Source organism: Triticum urartu, chromosome 1A (genome assembly GCF_056163025.1).
Source record: "Triticum urartu cultivar PI428250 chromosome 1A, HENAU_Tu73, whole genome shotgun sequence".
Lineage (NCBI taxonomy): Eukaryota > Viridiplantae > Streptophyta > Magnoliopsida > Poales > Poaceae > Triticum > Triticum urartu.
The window spans coordinates 39,770,564-39,791,841 of NC_141873.1; the positions used below are offsets into that span (position 1 = coordinate 39,770,564).

Here is a 21,278-nt window from a genome sequence, read left to right on the forward strand (position 1 = left end):
ACCTGAAAGCTGGAACGATAAATGAACACTTCTACAAACCAAAGATGCACTATTCACTGAAACTAGCAGAGACAAGGTTGCAAACATTCTGACATGAATTGCAAAGGGATAAATTTGAGACAGAAGGCATGAAGGTCATCATCTTTTTTCACTAAAGCAAGTTATAGGATACAGTAGATAAATATAGTACTAGCTGCTTCCATCAGCAGCTTAAATTACAGGACCAAACAACAAAACAGATTACCACAACCAACTAAGCATTACAGATCTAAACCAGCGCAATAGCACATATAAAATAAACTACTGACGAACCCCTTCAAGCGGCAAGTTCGGATTTGAAGCCTGAGCTTAGACACCACCTCCTCCGCCACCAGGTATAATTCTGACTAAGCCACAAAACATTCCATCACAGAGTGAAGTAGATCCTTTCTTTGAGCGTCAGGCTAGAAACAAAAGCAGCGACATAAAGTTGGGCTTTGAACACTAGACAAGGCAATCTTCAAAATGGGGATCCACTACACTTTTTACATCCGCTGGAGGGCACGTCAAAAGGATCAGCCATTGACAAATCATGGGTGTTCCTGTTGTCTCTGAAATAAACATTATTGCCGCATCTCAGTTCAATCCGAGCATCTTGAGAAATTCTATCTTTGGTCCGCAGCAGCCGGTGTTGATTAGCAAACCAGTTGTACTGCCGGTGGTAAGGCAATGTGATTTTCATTTTCTTTAGCACTTTCGCATTCAAAACAAAGAACTTGGCGAAGTCAATACACAAAGGGATGGTGCCATTATAATTCTTCAACAGTACTTCTTTTAGATGCAGCTCAAGGCATTCAATCAGTTCCGGTGGGTCATACTCCTGGGGGTTAATACAACTCATCCTTGACTGGAACTGGAAATGGAGAGAACAAATAATGCAAAAGAAGTTACCAACAGGTTAGCAATACGATAACTGGCTAGATAACACAGCAACTCAAATTCTGATTTTGACATCTAAAGCAAGCAGCTATGTTAATGTACTCACAAAGACATGCAGCCTCTCCAAGCAGGGGAAGCACTTGAGGAAGTTAACCACTATATCCAGATTAGTGTAGTCAAGAACCAACACCCTCACGCTGTGCATTTTGGTTGTCAAGTCAACAGCAATCATATTGTGCAAAGACATAAAAAAACAAGTGCATTCATAAGAACAACAGCCTGCATATAGGAATGCTGAATGAGCAATGGATGAAGACTGCTGCTACCCGGAAAACTGTGGTTCCAAGCTGAAGTTCTGTTATGCCTGTAGAGAGTGCACCCAATATGTTCAGTTTAGGTGCCGACATTACCCGTATGGTCCTTGGGCCAACCTGTGGAACAAGTGGTAGCAATCTCTCAAGGCACGGGGCATCCTCGATGACCAACTCTTGCAAAGGGACACTTTCTTTAAACCAGTTAGTGCAAAAGCCTACACTCTTAAGAGTTTGGGAGCTGATGCAGAGGCGACAAAAGCCAGAATTTTTCTTTAGCTCAAGGCTCTCCAAGGCATAGCAGCCAGAGAGCATGCTCTGGAGAGCGTCCTCCGAGATGGCGACTCTATCCAGGGTGAGCTGCTTGAGGCACGGAAACTTGAGCGACAGCTTCACAATCCAGTCGGAGAAACGGCAGCCGCCAAACTTGGCCACACGGAGCGTGGGCGCGAAGCGGTAGACGGACAATGGCAGTAGGTAGAACGTATCCCTGACGTCAAACCAGTGCTTGGGGATGAGCTCAAACTCCTGTAGCTTGTCCAGGGCTTGGGAACTAAGCCAGCCTTTGATCTTGCCATGATACTTGCTACTAGAGAGGCAGAGCGAGAAGCAGCGTGCGGGGCCAGGATGCACAGAGAGGATCTTTGAAATCAAGTCGCCCAAATTGTGGTTGTTGCTGTTGAGTTCTTGGTCCACCACGAGGTTGAGAGGAGCGGAGTGCCATAGCGGACGCCATCGGCGAGAGATGACTTGCGTGCGGGCACCTTCCTTGGTGGGGAGAAGAGAGACGATACTGCAGAGAACGGCATCCGGGAGGCGGCCGATGTGATCGACACTCCCCGCATCATCGACGTCTCTGCTCCCTGGTGGATCTTGGTCCACGTCAATGATCGGGAACTTACATTTGTTGGATGCTTGCAATGGCACCGGCGTCGCCTCAACTGCAGTCACCGTCGCAGGCGCTGGCACCTTGTAATTTAACGCCACAGCAGCAGACTTACGCTTCTTGGAAGCTTGCGTCGCCACCGCCGAAGCGGCCGCCGGCCGCCCTGCATTCACCGCCAAAGGCGCTGCCTCCTCGGCACTTATTGGCCCTGCTGCCTGCCCAGCAGTCACCGCCACGGGCGCTGCCTCCTCGGCATCCAACACCGCATCCGCAAACCTACGCTTCTGGGAAGCTTGCATTTGCATAGCTGCCGCGGCAGCGGTCGCTGCCTGACCTGCAGTCTCCACCACAGGCGCTGCGACCTCGGCATTTATCGGCCCCGTTGTCTGCCCTGCAGGCGCTGCCTCCTCGGCATCCAACGCCGCATCCGCAAACCTACGCTTCTGGGAAGCTTGCATAGCTGCCGCCGCAGCGGTCGCCGCCTGGCCTGCAGTCGCCGCCACAGCCGCTGCCTCCTCGGCATCCAAGGCCGCAGCAGAGGCCCTCACGGCTGCCTCCTTGGCGTTTAAAGCCGCAGCAGAGGCCGCCGCAGCCGCCTCCTTGGCGTTTAAAGCCGCAGCCGAAGCCGCCGCAGCCGCGTCCTTGGCGGCATCCGTCGCCTCCTTTGCAGTCACCGCCGCCGCTGCAGCCGATGCGGCGGCCGCCGCCGCCTCCATGGCTGGCGAGGGAGACGACGGAGGGTTTGGTCTGGTTGGGGATTTCGGGTATGGGGAAAAATCGAGGGCCAGACCTGGAATCGAGCGCCGGCCGGGAATAGAGAGGATGGGAGGGGCGACCGGGACGCGGCAGTACTTGAGCTAGGGGTGGGGCGCCGGGACGACGGCGGTGGCCGGGAAGGGGAGGGGCGGCGGCGGCGCTCTGCCAGATGGTGAGGAAGAGGTTTTTTTTTTAGGGAAGTGAGGAAGTGAACGGACGAGGAGAAAGGGAAGAAAACAAAAAGAAAGAAATAAATAAAAAGGTTCACTCACTGATGAGTGGGTCCCACGCGGCAGCAGAATTTTTGGTTTGCAGCTCTAAGGAAAAAATTTGATGAATGGGTCTGAATATACACCGGGTCTTTTAAAATAAATCACACAGGGGAATTGTGTTTGTGTACATTTTTATTTTTCGGTGATCCAGTTTGGGCGTGCTTTCAATTTGGGAAACATTTAGAATCGGCCGTCCGGCGGAACGGCGTACCTCGCGTGTACACATCCACATGTGCAGCTAGGCCTACCCACACTCCGCGCCTCCTTTTATCCTTAGAACTCTTCCAATGCAAAGATGCTTACATGAGGTGCTAAGTGCATTAAATAGCTTAGCAACTCAACCCCTCAATGCATGGGTGTTTAACTTACTGTTGCTAAGCTTACTTTATTTACCCCTCCCAATGTTCCACCTTGTACAGGTGCTAAGCCTTTCACATAGGCAAAAAATCTGATGTGGCAAGTTATTTAAGAGGAGAGAGATGAGTGGTGACCCCAGGAAGAACCAATGCTAAGCGCGTGAACCTAGGCAAAACATTTAAAGGAAGGTAGCCCACCAATACATGAAGAGCTTTAGTTGCTAAATTATTAAATGAAGCTTAGCAACCATAAGCTAAGCACCTATGCATTGGGGAGTATAGTTGCTAAGCTATTTAATGTGCTTAGCACCTCATCTAAGCATTCATGCATTGGCAGCAACCTTAATGATTATCACCTACACTCTTTCATGCATTGGTCAGTATCTTTCATTTAAATAGTTTGCCTAGGTTCACGCGCTCGGCATTGGTTCTTCCTAGGGTTACCAAAGTGCTGCTCTCTCTCCTCTTTTAATTGCGATGCCATGTCATTTTCTCGCTTATGTGACATGCTTAGCACCTGTCCACGATGGAGCACTGGAAAGGGCTTTATCTATTCAGGGGGTGTTTAGTTCAGAGACTTTTTAGTCGCAGAGACTAGAAAGTCCCTAAAAAGTCCCTATGAACCAAACGGAAGGGACTTTTTTTATAAGGACTAGAAAAAGACTCTATTGAAGAGTCCTAGGACTAGAAAAAGTCATAGGACTTCTGAAACAAACACCCCCTCAAGCGTCGGTTTCACAGCCATTCATTTTACTTCGCCGCAGCTTTCACTCCTCATCTTCTACCTCACAACTAGCAGTAACTCCTCTCTTCCTCCACCTCCCTCTCACGCGTCGCGTAATGGGTTCAACCCGGCGAGCTCCGGTGATGAGAGGCCAAACGGCAACTGGGAACGGAGGGCGGGGGCGGCCGCGCTACACCCACCAAGCGTAGAAGCTGGAACCCTTGTAGGTATATGATGGAACCGGCATCCATCGGCCCGGCCACCAGTGGAGCCAGGTGCTACAAGCGGCGACGAGCGGGACGTTCTTTGTTGTGACCGGCTATTTCGTTTGCTGGAACCATGGTGCGGGGACGCTAGAACCAGTGTACAAAGATGTTTGAGCAGGCCTACCGGCGCCTAGAAGCCGCCTTCCGATTTTGGGAACACATGATTTCTCCAAATTCACATGCCGCCTTTACATGCATATACATCATCAACAAGAATTAAAATGTTCCAAGATTTTAAAAGCCACAAATTGTACGGACAAAATCAGATCTCAAAACACTAATTCATTTCAATTTTTTATCACAAATTGTGTGTCAGAACCTCAGCATTCATTTTTTAAACAGATTACCCGCCAACGTAGTACAAGTTTCAAAGTACATGAACCTAGTATCCAGGTTTCAAAACGACCGTGATTAAACCGTGAAGTAGGATATACATCCAGTTGGGAGCTACGGTCGAACAGGGCCAGGCTCATCAGCAGAATCTTCACCAGGACTGATGTGATTTTCTACACCTTAGGAACACTAAAGGCAGCCGCCGACTTCGATTTTCCGAAATTATCAAAAGGAAGCAAATGAAATGGTTTAGTTAGAGATCAGCAAGCATTTCAACAGGAAAACAGTACTACAATGCCAAGTTTGAGAGATTGGAAGAATTAGTATCATCAACAGATCATGGATGGCCAAACTCCTACTTCTGCCACTTCTGCAGAAGAAACTTAGAAACATCCGTCCATGAGTCCATCTATTCTGGAACTGTCATCTATCGAAGGCAGTATGGACAGAGGTTGCAAAGTGGAGGGGTTGCGCTTCACTGGCCCCCCAACAAAGAGAACAGACGTCCACAACATCAACGACCTGCCAAATCATCTCTCACACGAACAAAGAGGGGAGGAAAGGAATAAAGAATCATGATCATGGCAACAACCTGGGAGCTCTGGAACGCGAGAAACAATTGTGTTTTTAGAGACAAGGAAGTGGATCCGTCAAATATCATCAGGGCGATCAGGGAAAATCACCCCCGTTCGGGGATCTAGGCACCTTGCTGGAGCCAAGGCCATCGAGCCCCCGTTCCGGGATCTAGGCACGAGATAAAACCTAGAGTCAGAGAGTTTTTTGGGGGAATGGAAAGCCACCCCCCATGAACATTCTTTTTTCACCTTATTTTGTTTTGTTGCTATGATAGCTCTGATCAAACTTTGTATTTCTATCACTCTTCTGCTAAATCAAATGAAGCCAGCCGAGCTGGATCTTTCAAAAAAAAACAGATCATGGGAACGGGCAAATACAAATCAAAAAAATACTAGGGTTTACATGCTCAGTAGGGTACAGAGATTGGACAGTGCAAAATATGGGAACTGGCAAATGCAATACCACAATCTTCAACCAAACACTTCACTCTAACTTAGCCAATTCAATTCATCATCCACTGCCACACTTCTACCATGTACAAACATGATGCAAATTTCACAAAACTCATAATAAGTAGCCAGTAATGTGTTCTGCTCTAAGGTTAAGCTGCTGCTGCGGTCAAAGAATTACATGAAAAAAGGCCACCATAATTCAAAGTTAAGCGGTTTTTGTCCGAGAGAACAGGTAAAGATCTCCCCATTCCGCATGAGCTTCTCTCTGTTGTCGGCGTGGAGCAGCTAACTCATTAGTTCCATTGCCTCCCTGCAAGGATCAGTTGATCAGAACATGGAAATGAAGAACTCGATTCTACCGAAGATGGCAAACACCCAAAGCATGTAACTGCTGACAAATAACACTCAAGAAAATACAACGAGACGGATTTTATCTCTTATCAGCTGATCAGAATAATGAAAAGAACTGAATTCTACCATAGCAATCGACAAAACACAAGAAGGCAGAAGTATCTCTCACCAGAATAATTTCTCGACCTCCTTACTTTCAGGGTCCAGCTCTAAAGCGCGAGAGAGAGACTGATAGGCACCGTTGTAATCCTAAGGAAAGGCAGGCGCATTTTTTGGAATCAAACAGCAGATATGAAAGGAGCAACGTAATTTTCAGCCTGAGCTATTCTACTGCACCTCCATAAACATAAAAGCTGCGCCTAGCCGATAGTGTGCCTTTGCCCATTTCGGGCAAAGCGCTATGCATTCATGTGCATCACCAAAAGCCCTTTCCCCATTACCCATGTGAAGCCAGCAAAGACTCCTGTTTGATAACAACTTCGCGTCGAAGTTATCCATCTTCAGAGCCTGCAGCACACAAAACAGTGAAAAATTGTTGGTGTTGCCACATTCCATGCTGCTCGGTTTAGACCAATAATTTGTCATTTGGTCCACAGGTACAAGGACTGAGGAGTTAAACTGTGATAAAAGATCAACTCGCACCTGAAATTCCTCACAGCAAAGCGAACAGCGGAGATTAATGTGTCACTATTCTTATTTATTTATTTAAACTTAATTATCACAATTTTTGGTTACCACTAGCTCTAGGCATGAAAACTCTCTAGTCTACACTGTTAAGTTAACACTCCATACATGCAACGAGATGCTCTCACTAGTGACTAGTCTTTAACAGGTTCATGTGAGCATTACGATCGAGGTAACTGGTTAATTTTTAGACATTGCCAAGGTCAAGTAATATTAATTATAAATAAACTTAAATTCTAATGGAGGAACATGTTTCATGGCTGTACGCCTGTACCTACAGTTTACACAGGAATAAAAGGCCCAGGAATATACCTGTGTGTAGAACACTGACGCATTCAGATAATCCTGCTTCTTAAATGCTTCATCCCCTTGTTGTTTCAGGTCAGAAGCCCTCGTTTGGACAAAATTGTCATCCTGGGCAAACATAATAACTTGGTCAGGTATACGTACATATTAAGAGGTCTAATGTGTGTCAGGGAGAAACAGTGCTCTAGAAATGATGTCAACGTTAAGTGAATGAACTCAAGAAACAGTTGCCGCTAACTTGTATATTCAGTGTGTAATGTTTACACTACATGTCCCGTCACATATATAGAGCTAGTCTAACTAACTACCATGGAAGAAGGCATGTAGCATGACCCGGTAGTGGATCCTAAGGAATAGGACTAGCCTAGAGACTAGGATTACAAATGATTACATGTACCGATATAGCGTGTATAATATACAGGTTAACAGTTTCAACCTCAAGGAAAAAGACAAGGGACAGTTTTCATCAATGAGAGATTTGAAAATCCCAGTTGTCACTTTCTACAGACAGTAAATGAAGTAAGAGAGCTTTCTAAGAAAATTAATTGGTACACCTGTTAATGAATTAACATGCAAGCAAAATAAGTTATCCAATAAAGCATCATTCACATCAGATGAGTTTTCAGGAACGGATCTTAGACTGCAAAGCAGGCACATAAAAAACACGAGCGCATTGACTAGTTCTTGATCTATGAAGTTTTAGCTAAACATCGATGCCAACATTGCGTAGAGAGTTAACATGGGACAAAATTGTTGTGAGTGCAAAGAAAATTTGCTAGCGTGACATACCTCAAGCTGCTTGATTTCCATCTTCACATGACTAATGATACCGTCAACGCTCCAATTTGTCACAGTTGAAATTGGCAAGGTGGAATGAAAAAGCATCTCAACGTCTTCCCGTGTACCATACTCAGCAGCCAATTCTATTGGCAATCTACCAAACTGTTGAGGAACAACGGAAGCTTTACAAAAATTAATATTCAACATTAAGAAATAAGCAAATGTTCATGACACAAACTTACAAAGAGATGGCATAAAGGAGAAGTGGTGAAACTGTAACAAGCTTATTCAGAAAAGTTCACTTAGCACAGCCTTTTATTTTTATACTGCAGATAGCATCAAGTAGGTCTACTTGCATCATAACTCCTACAGTTACGGTCGTTGCATATCAGTATAAGACAAGTCGAAACAGTAGCACGCTTATGTAAGAAAGCTAACTTAGCACAGCCTTTTATTTTTATATTACATATAGCATCATGTAGGTTTACTCGCATAACTCGTATAGTTGTTGCATATCACTACAAAGCCAGGCAAGACACAAGAATATGTGACAAAATGAGCATTCTGACCTGGTCAAGAACATTTGGATTTGCACCAGCTTCCAACAAGCACTTGATAGCTTCAGTTAAGCCCTTCTCTGCAGCCGTTACCAAGGGATTATAACAAGGGCCAGCACCGCTCACATTAGCTCCACCCTATCAGATGCAAGAATGACAAGCCAATCATTTGTTTAGTTGTGAATACAAAAATGACTAAATTGAACATCAGTTTATAGAAATCTACATTCCTACTGCAGTACAAAAAGAGGATACAATACCTGAATCAATAGCTTCGCACAAGACACATTAGATTTGTGTAACGCCATGTCTAAAGGTCCAAGAATACAAGTACCCTTGTTGGGCTGAAAAAAAAATAAAGAGGTTCAATTTCATGCCAAAATATTACAATTCCAAGAGAAAGATTGAATTTGCAAAGCTGATCCGATACTTCTTTTCTAAGAGTGTAGCTTATAAAAGTTATATGTACCTTTGCTCCCACTGATTCCTCAGAATTGTTGTGTGGGTCACCGGTCCTAGCATGCCTCGTGTGGCTAACACATTAACAGCTATGAGCAGGGCCTATTTGGTTGATTTACGAAGATTGCCAATATTTACTAATCGTGCCTACAAAGTGCCATTCTATGCCAAGCCAAAGGGTACCCTCCACGCATTTGTGAGGCCGGTGACACATAGGACCACAGCTGTAGGAAAGGATTCTTGCCAGCGAACCAAATGTATAACCAACTAAGTCACGCGTTCCTAACTTTTGGCATGACATGGTTAGTCACCAAGCAATAATGGCCTCAAATACAGGTGGGAACAATTTGAGAATGTAGCAAAAGAGAGAAATGAAGTTGAAAGCCAACAACAGATAAATGAAGATTTGAACATTACATCTGCATTGTGCTGCAAAAGTATCTTCACAACAGTAGCATGTCCTTTCTGAGCAGCAAAAGCGAGTGGTGTCCCAATAATTGATTGTGCATCAATATCCACTCCTCTAGAGAGAAGATACTTTACTATTTCACAGTGCCCTGAAAAAAGAAAAGAAAAGGAAGGTCATAACACTATGAACAGTATATGACCAAAAACGTTTTTGAGCAACAAAGTTTCAATTACTATTGGTGGGAAGCAACTTTGTTGGTTCACATTTCGCTGACAGACACATGGAAGGAGTTGCCATAAACAGATATCATGAGAAGCAGGTAATCATACTAAATGAACACCATTTGTGAGGAAAATAGTGTATGAAACAGATACCCAGGAAACTTGCATATCATACTACGTAAGCAGACATTTCTTGGGAAACTAGTTTCAATGGCTAAAACAAAATACCATATGATTATGAAGTAGATATCCCGAGAGAAGCTCCACAGACTATAAGGATAAATAGTGCAGTGCCAAAATAAATTGGTCACAACACGATGCCACATGTACTCTTTACACAAATGTGAGCAGAAAAATCCAAACTAATATGACAACTATGCTTAGAGTTTCATAAAGCTAATCGCTATTCAGAAGCCGCTGGACATGAGAAGCAAATAATATCAGCCATATTCCTCAAAAAAAAAACTCAGCCATGTTTTAATTTATCTACGGCAACAAGAAAATTGTTTATATTAGGTTGGCTGGGCTTGGTAAAATAAATCAATTTATATTTATCGTGATAGCATTCCCTTCAGATTCAGCTAAAGGTTCTCCAACATAACATCTGATGCTACATGCATGATCTGTATAACACAAGACAATTCTCAAACAGAAAAAGGTCCAGCACAAAACAAGGGAGCAAGGCAACCTGAGCATGAAGCTAAGGCATAGTCTAGCGACAGAGGAAAGTAACAACGAAGGGAAGATCCTTGTGTTTGTACCATGAGCTGCAGCTGAATGGAGAAGACTGATGTTTCCTGAACGTTGTTGATGCACATCGGCGCCATGATCAAGAAGGTACCTGACGGCAGGAAGGTTGGCATAGGTAACGGCATGCTCCACGGGTGAATAATCTAGCAATAAGATCCACACAGGCACATTGCAGACAGCCCAGTTATAACTGATGATGGCCGAGCCACGAAACTATGGGTTCAGAATCAGACAGGCGTGAACTGAAAACGAACAAATTGTGTACCCTGGGAGGTGTCAGGCTTGTTGATGTCCATCTTGACCTCCTCGACAAGGTACTCGTACGCGGGCAGCCTGCCACGGCCGCCGGCGGCGTGGAGCGCGTTCATGCCCATGTAGCTCGTGCTGGCCACCGTCACCGGGATCCCGCGCCCGTGCACGTCCAGCTCCTTTGCAATCTCTGGAGTTCACACAAAAGAAGGGTACAATCTTATTTTGGAATCATCGACCATGACAGAAAAGGGTCAATTTTACCCCCAAATCGGGAAGAAATCGCCACTGATTACTTCTTGAGAAGTGCCAATTTCAGCCACAAGTCGCAACGGAGAAAAATCCCCCGAGGAGTCATCAAGCCCCAGCGTGCGCTCGAGCCGGAATCACAGGCGAAATCGACATCCGGGAGAGGGGAGCCGGTGTTCCGCTCCGCGGCCAGATCGGAAGCCTCACGGTGACAAAACCCTAAGCCCCCGAATGTGGCGAGGGAGCGAACTGACGTAGGAGGTGAAGGGGGTGATTGGATGCGGAGGGCCTTACCCTTGATGCCGCGGACGTCGCCGCGGTGGGCGGCCTCGATGAACCTGGCCTCCGGCGGCCACCGGTCGCGGTCTGCACGAGCAGCAAATCCAAGGGTTGGAAGGCCGGCGGAGGGAGGGAGAGGTGTAGCAGATCGAGTGGGTTAGGTTACGTACCTTCGCCGAGGAGGAGCTCGAATTGGCAAGGGAGCGGAAGGGCACGGGTCCCCATCCTCGCCGGCGGCGGCGGTGGTGGTGACGGGGAAGAAGCTTCTGGAATGTGCGGGGGGTGAAAAGGGCGGGAAATGAGCAGGCGACAGTGAGACCCTGTAGTAAACCCGGGCATATGCCGGGCCGGGTTTCGGGCCGGGCTTGTAAAAGTCCGCCCTTCTTTTCTCAGCCCCCAGCCTGCCCCAAAGCCCGAAATGCACTCTTTTCTCGAGCGCAGCCTGAAATCAAGCTTGAAGCCCAAAAGCTTGGCCCAAATGTTGTTTTCTAGTGTTTGCATGTGTAAGCCCGACCCGAAGCCCAAAAGCCCGGCCCAAAATTTCGGAAAAGAGAAGCCCAAGTCTGGACTGAAGTACCTTCCAGGTTGCAAAATGAGGTCCAAGCCCGGCCCAAATGTCAAGCCTGAAGCCCTTTCTTTCGAGTCGTGTTGTCCATGCACAAATTTACACTGTAGGAGGCATCCGAGCCAAGGAATGGTCACGACCTTTCCCTTGCCTTGCTTCTTGATTCAAAATATGAATTTTGAATTTGAACTTGCTCTATCGACCTCTTCTTCAGTGACGATCAAGTTTTCCTTTTGCGAGATCAATAGTAGTTTATTTCAAGATATCAGGGTTACACTCTAGAGGCAAGGGATCCTCAATATATGGGGTCCCATGCCGAGCCACACAGTCATGACATGCTTAGAGCAACTATACCTTACCAGGCAATCTATACCTATAAAGCTTCTGAAGAATAAACGCGCTACCAATCATTAAAGACTTAATTTCAGTCACTAAATGACCATAAACTGATCGGTCCATGATTGTCTCGGAGAGATAGGAGAGTGCACTCGCTGATCAAGTTAAATTTACTGCTAAAATGTTTGACGACATCGATGCAGGAATCAAAATCTAGATCATGTTGTTGATCAATGCCACTGAGCCCCTTCTCGCAATCTCGGGCTTTTCATGTGTGCATGTTACATCTAGTAGTCTACTTTGGTTGCCACACGAAGTTCTAATAAAAATGAGGTACTAAAGTTGTATTAAATCAGCGACACTTGTTTTTGAAATGGGGGGAGTACCTATTAAGTACGATTAAACACTTAGATCAGAAAAACCTAATAATGGCATTACACCCAAAGCACACATGGAATAGATCAGACATAATAATTTACCTTATTATAGGCCAATGCTTGACACATCACCCCTCATGAGATCTACCCAGTAAAATTAACCTTAATAACCCACATAAGTATCGGGAGTATTCTTGAAAGGACATAACACACATAAGAAGTTTCTAAATAAGACATTCACTTACTATCTAATAGAGATCTTCTTGCCTAGAGTATATGATGAAGCTATGTACCTAGGGTAGGGTCACGGACCTGTCCTAACTGCCCTACCCAAGGACATCTCTAGAAGAAATCACCTTTCAATCGACTTGGAGGTGTTTCGCTCGACAGACTCGAAGACACTCGACCAAGATCCAATCACTCGACGGCCAGGAGACCCAAAGTCACTCCGCACGCTAACGGTCGGTCATTAAGTAGCTTTTATGGTCATCGTAGCACTTTATTACTAGCGATACCAGTAACGCCCTGCCTTAATGTACATTGAACCCTTCGTAACGTGGGCTGGCCGGGGTCCTGGTGCACTCTATATAAGCCACCCCCCTCCTCCGAGACAAGGGTTCGCACCTCTGTAACTCATACTCACATAATCCAGTCGACCGCCTCCGGGCTCCGAGACGTAGGGCTTTTACTTCTTCCGAGAAGGGCCTGAACTCGTAAACCTTGTGTCCTTACAACTTCTCCATAGCTAAGATCTCGCCTCTCCATACTTACCCCCCTACATTACTGTCAGACTTAGAACCACGACAGTTGGCGCCCACCGTGGGGCGGGTGTTTTAGCGTTTTGTTGGAGGAGTTGCGATCTTTTCCGACCCGAATCGTCATGGTTTTCGACGGAGTTTTGGTGGAGGGCCGCGAGATCCGTCTCGGCGCGCTCACGTTCATCGCCGACGACTCCGCCTGACTTCAGGAGGCTCCGCTCGACGTGGACACGCTCCCTGTCCGCGGGGCAACGCACTTTAGCGCGTGCGTCTGCGGCATTCTCCTGCGGCAACCGTCGACCCCCTACCGGTCGGCTCCTGTGTTGTCCTCCCTCCCCGTTTCCCGCCGACGCAAGCGCTCCGGTCGGTCGAGACTTCAGCGGTGGGTGAGACACGCGGTGGCCCGTCAGTCGGCCATCCCTCAAGTCGCGGCGATCGAGCCCGATGAATCCCTCTACGGCCTGTTCGACTGGCTCCGAAGAGACTGCATCCGAGTGTGACAGCAGCGATCCGGCGGTGGAGGTTCTGATGGTCGATGGACCGCCCAGTCCCCCCGTTTTTACCCGCACCGACGGAGGCGCGGGAGGAGGCGACCCGTCGCGTCCCCATGAGGAGTATCTTCCCGAGCCTCTCACGTCGCTGTAGAGAGAAGAACTTCGCCGCCGGAATGTGGATGCGCTGCACACTCCTATCGTTGGAGAAACCCCCGAGGCTCGCGCCTTGGAGGACGCGCGCCTGGCAAACTTGGCCGAGCGCACTCGACTGGAGAACCTCCAGCGAGCACTCGACGAGCATGCGCGACAACGGGTTCCCAAATCCAGTCGACGTCAGCTCTTCCCGCCCCCGCAGGTATATCGGACTCTGATTCAGAATTTAGCAGCTGCGGCCCGTATAGCAGAGTCGATTCAGCCTTCCCAGTCGGAGGCTGGTAGAGGCTTGCTGCAGATCAGAGCGTTACTCCGGGCAGTAGGAGATCAGAATTCCGCTGTTTCTCAGTCGCGGAACAGAATTCACAGCAGATCCGTTGCCGCGGACACAGTCCAGTTGGCTCACAGCCCGAGATCGCCCCCGAGGCGTGAGGGACGTGGAGACCGGCGTGACTAGTATGGGAACCATGAGCAGTATGATCACGGAGTCGATCGTGACGGTCGACGTCGAGTGCCCACGCCTCCCTCGAGGAGCGAGTCGTATGTGCCTCGCGAGCAGGATGATAGGCGCCCTCATAGTGGTGGGCGAAGGATTCCAGTCGACCCCAGAGGGCCAGGCTTTGACGCGAGATCCATCCTCGTCCAAGGTCTAGTCGACAGGAACAGGGCTCACCGAGAAGGCCACGACAGAGATGCGCCTGCCAGCAGCAGAGTACATGTTTCGGGGCCAGAGTGCTTTAGTAGAGCCATCAGGGCTGCTATGATTCCTCCCAATTTCAGGTTGGCGACTGGAGTCAGTAAGCTCACTGGCGAGTCCAAGCCCGATACTTGGCTTGAGGACTACCGAGTGGCCGTCCAGATTGGCGGCGGCAATGATGAAGTGGCCATGAAGCACCTGCCTCTCATGTTGAAGGGCTCGGCCAGAGCGTGGCTAAACCAGCTAGCGCCTAGCAGCATTTACACTTGGGAAGATCTCTCCCGAGTGTTCGTCACCATATTTGAAGGCACATGCAAGCGACCAGCAGGACTGACGGAACTGCGGTCTTGTGTGCAAAAGCCGAATGAAACTTTGAGAGATTACATCCAGAGATGAATCACGTTACATCACTCGATGGAGAATGTGCCTGACCACCAAGCAGTTTGTGCCTTCAAGGAAGGCGTCAAGTACAGAGAACTGAATTTGAAATTCGGTCGAACCGGAGATATGTTCCTGAATCGGATGATGGAGATTGCCACCAAGTACGCTAACGGCGAAGATGAGGATTGACTCAGGAGTGGCAAGCTCAAGTCAGTCGCCCAAGAAACCGGAGGCAATTCCAGTCAGAAACAGAAGCGGAAAGCCGAGCCAGCGGCTCCCGGGGAAGCCTTAGCTTTGGCCCAAGGAAAGTCTAAAGGGAAACCTAAAGGGCCTTGGAACCCCAAAAAGGTTAAAGACCAGGAGGGAAATGATGTGTTGGACTTACCGTGTCTCGTCCACACAAAGAAAGATGAAGAGGGTAATTTTATTTACCCGAAACATACCACTCGGCAGTGTCGACTCTTGATCCAGCAGTTCCAGGGCAAGCAACCCAAGGGTAAGGAAAAGGAGTCATGCAAGGTCGAGGACAAAGAGGACAGTGATGATGGATACCCTCAAGTCAATTCCACCCTGATGATTTTTGCTGATGTTGAGAGCAAAAGTCGACTGAAAGTTATTAACCGAGAGGTGAATATGGTCGCTCCGGCGACACCTAGTTACCTGAAATGGTCTCAGACTGCCATAACATTCAACCAGTCCGACCACCCAACACACATCGCCATCCCTGGGAGGCAAGCTTTGGTGGTCGACCCAGTTGTTGAAGGCACTCGACTGACCAAAGTCCTGATGGATGGTGGCAGTGGTTTGAACATATTATACGCTGAGACGTTGAAAGGGATGGGCATTCCGATGTCCAGACTCAGTGCCAGCAACATGAGTTTCCATGGAGTCATTCCTGGGAAGAAGGCTGAATCACTCGGCCAGATTGCTCTTGATGTGGTTTTCGGTGATTCCAAGAATTACCACAAAGAAAAGTTGACGTTTGAAGTTGTGGACTTCCAGAGTGCCTATCACGCTATTCTGGGCAGGCCGGCTTATGCACGCTTCATGGCCCGACCATGCTACGTGTATCTCAAATTGAAGATGCCTGGCCCCAAAGGTGTGATCACCATTACGGGCAATCGGAACAAAGCGGAAGAATGTTTTCATAAAGGTTCGAAGATCGCCGACGCACAGATGGCGGTGGTGGAGTTGCAGGAATACCAGAAGACTGTAGACCCGAGTGATCTGTTGCGAGCCAAGAAGCCCGCTACAGAGTCAGCTTTCCAGTCGACTGGCGATACGAAGACAGCTCACATCCACCCGACCGACCCCAGCGCCGCTCCGACTCATATCTCGACAACACTCGACCCCAAATAGGAAGAAGCGCTCATCCAGTTCCTCCGTGAGAACTGGGACATTTTCGCATGGAAGCCTTCTGACATGCCAGGTGTTCCCAGGGAGCTGGCTGAGCATCGCCTGAGAGTCGACTCAAAAGTAAAACCTGTCAAGGAACATCTCCGACGGTCCGCCGTCCAAAAGAGAAAGGCTATTGGCGAGGAGGTGGCTCGGCTCTTAGCAGCGGAGTTCATCCGAGAAATCTACCACTCCGAGTGGCTCGCCAATGTTGTCATGGTCCCTAAGAAGGACAAGTCACTTCGCATGTGCATTGATTTTAAACATATCAATTGGGCCTGCCCAAAAGATCATTTTCCTCTCCCCCGCATCGACCAGATAGTCGACTCGACCGCGGGATGTGAGCGACTGTCTTTCTTGGACGCCTATTCCGGGTACCATCAGATCCGTCTGTATGGACCTGACGAGATCAAGACAGCTTTCATCACTCCATTCGGGTGCTTCTGTTATGTTACCATGCCGTTCGGCCTCAAGAATGCCGGAGCCACATTCATGAGGATGATTCAGAAGTGTTTACTCACTCAAATCAGTCGAAATGTAGAAGCATACATGGATGATATCATGGTCAAGTCACGGAAGGGTTCTGACCTGCTGACTGACCTTGCTGAAACCTTTGCCAACCTCAGGAGGTATGATATCAAGCTTAATCCATCAAAGTGCACATTCGGAGTCCCTGGCGGAAAGTTACTCGGTTTTCTTGTTTCCGAACGGGGAATAGACGCCAATCCAGAAAAAGTTGGCACTATACTCCGAATGAAAAGCCCTGTGCGAGTGCACGACATCCAGAAGCTTACTGGTTGCTTGGCCGCCCTAAGTCGCTTCATATCTCGTCTCGGTGAAAAGGCATTGCCTCTTTACCGATTGATGAAGAAGTCCAACAAGTTCGAGTGGACTCTTGAAGCTGATGCAGCATTTGCAGAGCTCAAAGCTCTGCTCTCCACCCAGCCGGTGCTTGCTGCCCCAATCAGCAAGGAGCCTTTGCTGCTTTACATTGCAGCCACAGGACAAGTCGTCAGTATGGTACTTACGGTCGAGTGGGAAGAGGAAGGGAAAACCTTCAAAGTTCAGTGCCCAGTATATTATATTTCTGAAGTCTTGACCCCATCAAAGCAAAGATATCCTCACTATCAGAAGCTTGTATATGGGATTTACATGACCACAAAGAAAGTTGCTCACTACTTCTCTGATCATTCAATTACAGTCGTCAGTGACGCTCCATTGTCAGAGATCCTGCATAACAGGGATGCAACTGGTCGAGTGGCAAAATGGGCGATCGAACTCCTTCCCCTAGATATCAAGTTTGAGGCAAAGAAGGCTATCAAGTCCCAGGCAATCGCAGATTTCGTCGCCGAGTGGATTGAACAGCAGCTGCCGACTCAGATTCACTCGGAGCATTGGACTATGTTCTTCGACGGCTCCAAGATGCTGAGTGGTTCCGGTGCCGGAGTGGTGTTGGTCTCCCCCAGAGGAGATAAACTCATATATGTTCTTCAAATCCACTTTGATTCCTCCAATAACGAGGCAGAGTACGAAGCACTTTTATATGGGTTGCGCATGGCCATCTCACTCGGCGTCCGTCGCCTCATGGTCTATGGCGACTCAGATTTGGTGGTTAATCAGGTGATGAAGGAATGGGATGTCAGAAGTCCAGCCATGACTGGTTATTGCAATGCAGTGAGAAAGCTGGAGAAGAAATTCGAGGGGTTAGAGCTTCACCACATATCCCGACTGAAAAATCAAGCAGCTGATGACTTGGCAAAAATAGGTTCCAAAAGAGAAGCCATTCCCAGCAATGTGTTTCTGGAGCACATCCACACACCATCAGTCCAGGAGGATCCCTTCACGGAAGAGGCCCCGCAGCCAAAAAGCACCACGGATCCGATTGAAGTTGAAGTTCCACCTATGGTCGATCTAATCATGGAAGTGTTGGTTATCACTCCCTTCTGGACAGAACCGTACATCGCGTACATCCTAAGGAAAGAACTCCCAGAAGACGAAGAAGAGGCTCGACAGATCATCCGACGATCCAAGGCCTTTACAGTCATAAAGGGACAGTTATATAGAGAAAGTGCGACTGGGGTCGGCTAGAAGTGTATCACGCCAGAAGAAGGTCAGCTGATCCTTAACGATATCCACTCGGGGACCTGTGGTCATCATGCGTCCTCTCGGACCATTGTGGCTAAGGCATACCGAGCGGGGTTCTACTGGCCGAGAGCCAATGAGATGGCAAAAGAGATAGTCGACAAATGTGAAGGATGTCAGTATTACTCATATATGCCGCACAAGCCCACGTCAGCCCTGAAAACCATTCCACTCGTCTGGCCCTTCGCTGTTTGGGGGCTGGACATGGTTGGGCCACTGAGAACAGGCAGGAGCGGCTTCACTCATGTGCTGGTAGCAGTCGACAAGTTCACCAAATGGATTGAAGCCAAGCCTATCAAGAATCTCGATGCTTGCACCGCTATCAGTTTCATCAGAGAGTTAATATTCAGATATGGAGTTCCGCACAGTATCATCACGGACAATGGGTCAAACTTTGATTCCGACAAGTTCAGGGCCTTTTGCGCCTCTCAGGGCACTAGGGTCGACTATGCTTCGGTCGCTCACCCCCAGTCGAATGGACAAGCAGAAAGGGCAAATGGCCTAATTCTCAAAGGACTGAAACCCCGGTTGATGCGCGATCTCAAGCACGCAGCAGGTGCAAGGGTCGACGAGCTCCCTTCAGTCCTTTGGGGATTGAGGACAACCCCGAATCGATCGACCGGAAGAACCCCATTCTTTCTGGTCTACGGAGCCGAGGCGGTCTTACCAAGTGACCTGCTTCACAACGCTCCCAGAGTCGAGCTCTACTCAGAAGATGAAGCAGAACAAGCCCGGCAGGACGTAGTCGACCTCCTAGAAGAAGAAAGAGAAATGGCCTTGATTCGATCGACCATCTATCAGCAAGACTTGCGTCGATTCCATGCCAGAAACGTGAAGAGCCGAGCCTTCCAAGAAGGAGACTTAGTCCTCCGAGTGGATCAGCAGAAACCACACAAGCTCGCTCCTACTTGGGAAGGCCCCTTCATAGTCACTAGAGTCCTCCACAATGGAGCATACCACCTCTACAATGTCGATCGCCAGATCGATGAGCCACGAGCCTGGAATGCGGAGCTACTCCGCCCCTTTTATACTTGAATTCTCACTCGGATGAGATGTAATAAGAAGAACTCCTGTAGTTTATTTATCAAAAGACAAGAGCGTTATAATTTTCCCAGTGATTATTATTGTTTTTGTTTTCGTAAGAAATCCCCCAGTGGGTGGCTTAGCTGCGAATCCGCTTCGCCTAAGTTTGTAAAAACAGTTTCCTACCGAGTGGTGAGCCAGCCTCCCACTCGGGGGCTTAGCTGCGAATCCGTTTCGCCTAAGTTTGAAAAATCCTACCAAGTGGAGAGCAATCCTCCCACTCGAGGGCTTAGCTGCAGTCCAGTACTCGCCTAAGTTCTCCCACTTAGAGACTTAGCTGCGGTCAGGCACTCGCCTAAGTTTGAAAAATCCTACCGAGTGGAGAGCAATCCTCCCACTCGGGGGCTTAGCTGCAGTCCAGTACTCGCCTAAGTTCTCCCACTTAGAGACTTAGCTGCAGTCAGGCACTCGCCTAAGTTTAAAAAATCCTACTGAGTGGAGAGCAATCCTCCCACTCGGGGGCTTAGCTGCAGTCCAGTACTCGCCTAGGTTCTCTCACTAGGAGACTTAGCTGCAGTCCGGCACTCGCCTAAGTTTGAAAAAATCCTACCGAGTGGAGAGCAATCCTCCCACTCGGGGGCTTAGCTGCAGTCCAGTACTCACCTAAGTTCTCTCACTGAAGACTTAGCTGCAGTCCGGCACTCGCCTAAGTTTGAAAAAATCCTACCAAGTGGAGAGCAATCCTCCCACTCGGGGGCTTAGCTGTAGTCCAGTACTCGCCTAAGTTCTCCCACTTAGAGACTTAGCTGCAGTCAGGCACTCGCCTAAGTTTAAAAAATCCTACCGAGTGGAGAGCAATCCTCCCACTCGGGGGCTTAGCTGTAGTCCAGTACTCGCCTAGGTTCTCTCACTAGGAGACTTAGCTACAGTCCGGCACTTGCCTAAGTTTGAAAAAATCCTACCGAGTGGAGAGCGATCCTCCCACTCGGGGGCTTAGCTGCAGTCCAGTACTCGCCTAAGTTCTCTCACTGAAGACTTAGCTGCAGTCCGGCACTCGCCTAAGTTTGAAAAAATCCTACCGAGTGGAGAGCAATCCTCCCACTCGGGGGCTTAGCTGCAGTCCAGTACTCGCCTAGGTTCTCTCACTAGGAGACTTACCTGCAGTCCGGCACTCGCCTAAGTTTGAAAAAATCCTACCGAGTGGAGAGCGATCCTCCCACTCGGGGGCTTAGCTGCAGTCCAGTACTCGCCTAAGTTCTCTCACTGAAGACTTAGCTGCAGTCCGGCACTCGCCTAAGTTTGAAAAAATCCTACCGAGTGGAGAGCAATCCTCCCACTCGGGGGCTTAGCTACAGTCCAGTACTCGCCTAGGTTCTCTCACTAGGAGACTTAGCTGCAGTCCGGCACTCGCCTAAGTGGAGAGCGATCCTCCCACTCGGGGGCTTAGCTGCAGTCCAGTACTCGCCTAAGTACGAAACACATCTCAATCCTCAAGGACGACGAGGGGCGGGTCGACTGCCACCTTCTCCTGGAGAGCTTCGCCACAAATACAATGCGCGATTCATCCCGCTCTACAGTAACGAAGTACGGGTCGACTGCCACCTTCCCCTGGGGAGCTTCGCCACAAATACAAGACATGGGTCGACTGCTTCCCCCTCCTTTGGAGCTGCGCTGCGAATACAGAAAGTTGTCTCGAATAAAGAATGGGTTCACTCAGCAGGAGATTCATAAAGATATTCAACGGTAAACCAAGTTCAGATAAATTCTAAAGGTTCCGGATCACAGATCGAAGTACTCGGGCACGCAGCCCGAA

At 48.4% G+C, this 21,278-nt stretch overlaps 2 protein-coding genes across 4 annotated transcripts; both read right to left on the reverse strand.

The window, feature by feature from the left end:
• Nucleotides 1-129: 129 nt before the first annotated feature.
• On the reverse strand, nt 130-3,083 carry LOC147989777 (putative F-box/FBD/LRR-repeat protein At5g44950). The gene is made up of 3 exons (XM_087545774.1): nt 1,245-3,083; nt 1,025-1,153; nt 130-892 (listed from the first exon to the last, which is right to left on the reverse strand). The coding sequence occupies exons 1-3, from the start codon at nt 2,829-2,831 to the stop codon at nt 500-502; spliced, it is 2,109 nt and encodes a 702-aa protein (XP_087401900.1). The 5' UTR covers nt 2,832-3,083; the 3' UTR covers nt 130-499.
• A 2,677-nt stretch (nt 3,084-5,760) lies between these two features.
• On the reverse strand, nt 5,761-11,474 carry LOC147989778 (uncharacterized). Of its 3 annotated transcripts, XM_087545782.1 has the most exons (13): nt 11,315-11,474; nt 11,160-11,231; nt 10,745-10,806; nt 10,633-10,687; nt 10,379-10,510; nt 9,405-9,544; nt 8,789-8,872; nt 8,541-8,666; nt 7,981-8,133; nt 7,198-7,299; nt 6,538-6,708; nt 6,371-6,450; nt 5,761-6,160 (listed from the first exon to the last, which is right to left on the reverse strand). In XM_087545782.1, the coding sequence occupies exons 1-13, from the start codon at nt 11,367-11,369 to the stop codon at nt 6,136-6,138; spliced, it is 1,257 nt and encodes a 418-aa protein (XP_087401908.1). In that variant the 5' UTR covers nt 11,370-11,474; the 3' UTR covers nt 5,761-6,135. The 3 variants fall into 3 exon arrangements, with proteins under 3 accessions (XP_087401908.1, XP_087401906.1, XP_087401912.1); XM_087545780.1 differs by having other exon boundaries at nt 10,633-10,806; XM_087545786.1 differs by lacking the exons at nt 11,160-11,231; nt 11,315-11,474 and adding an exon at nt 10,913-11,107 and having other exon boundaries at nt 10,633-10,806.
• Nucleotides 11,475-21,278: the final 9,804 nt, after the last annotated feature.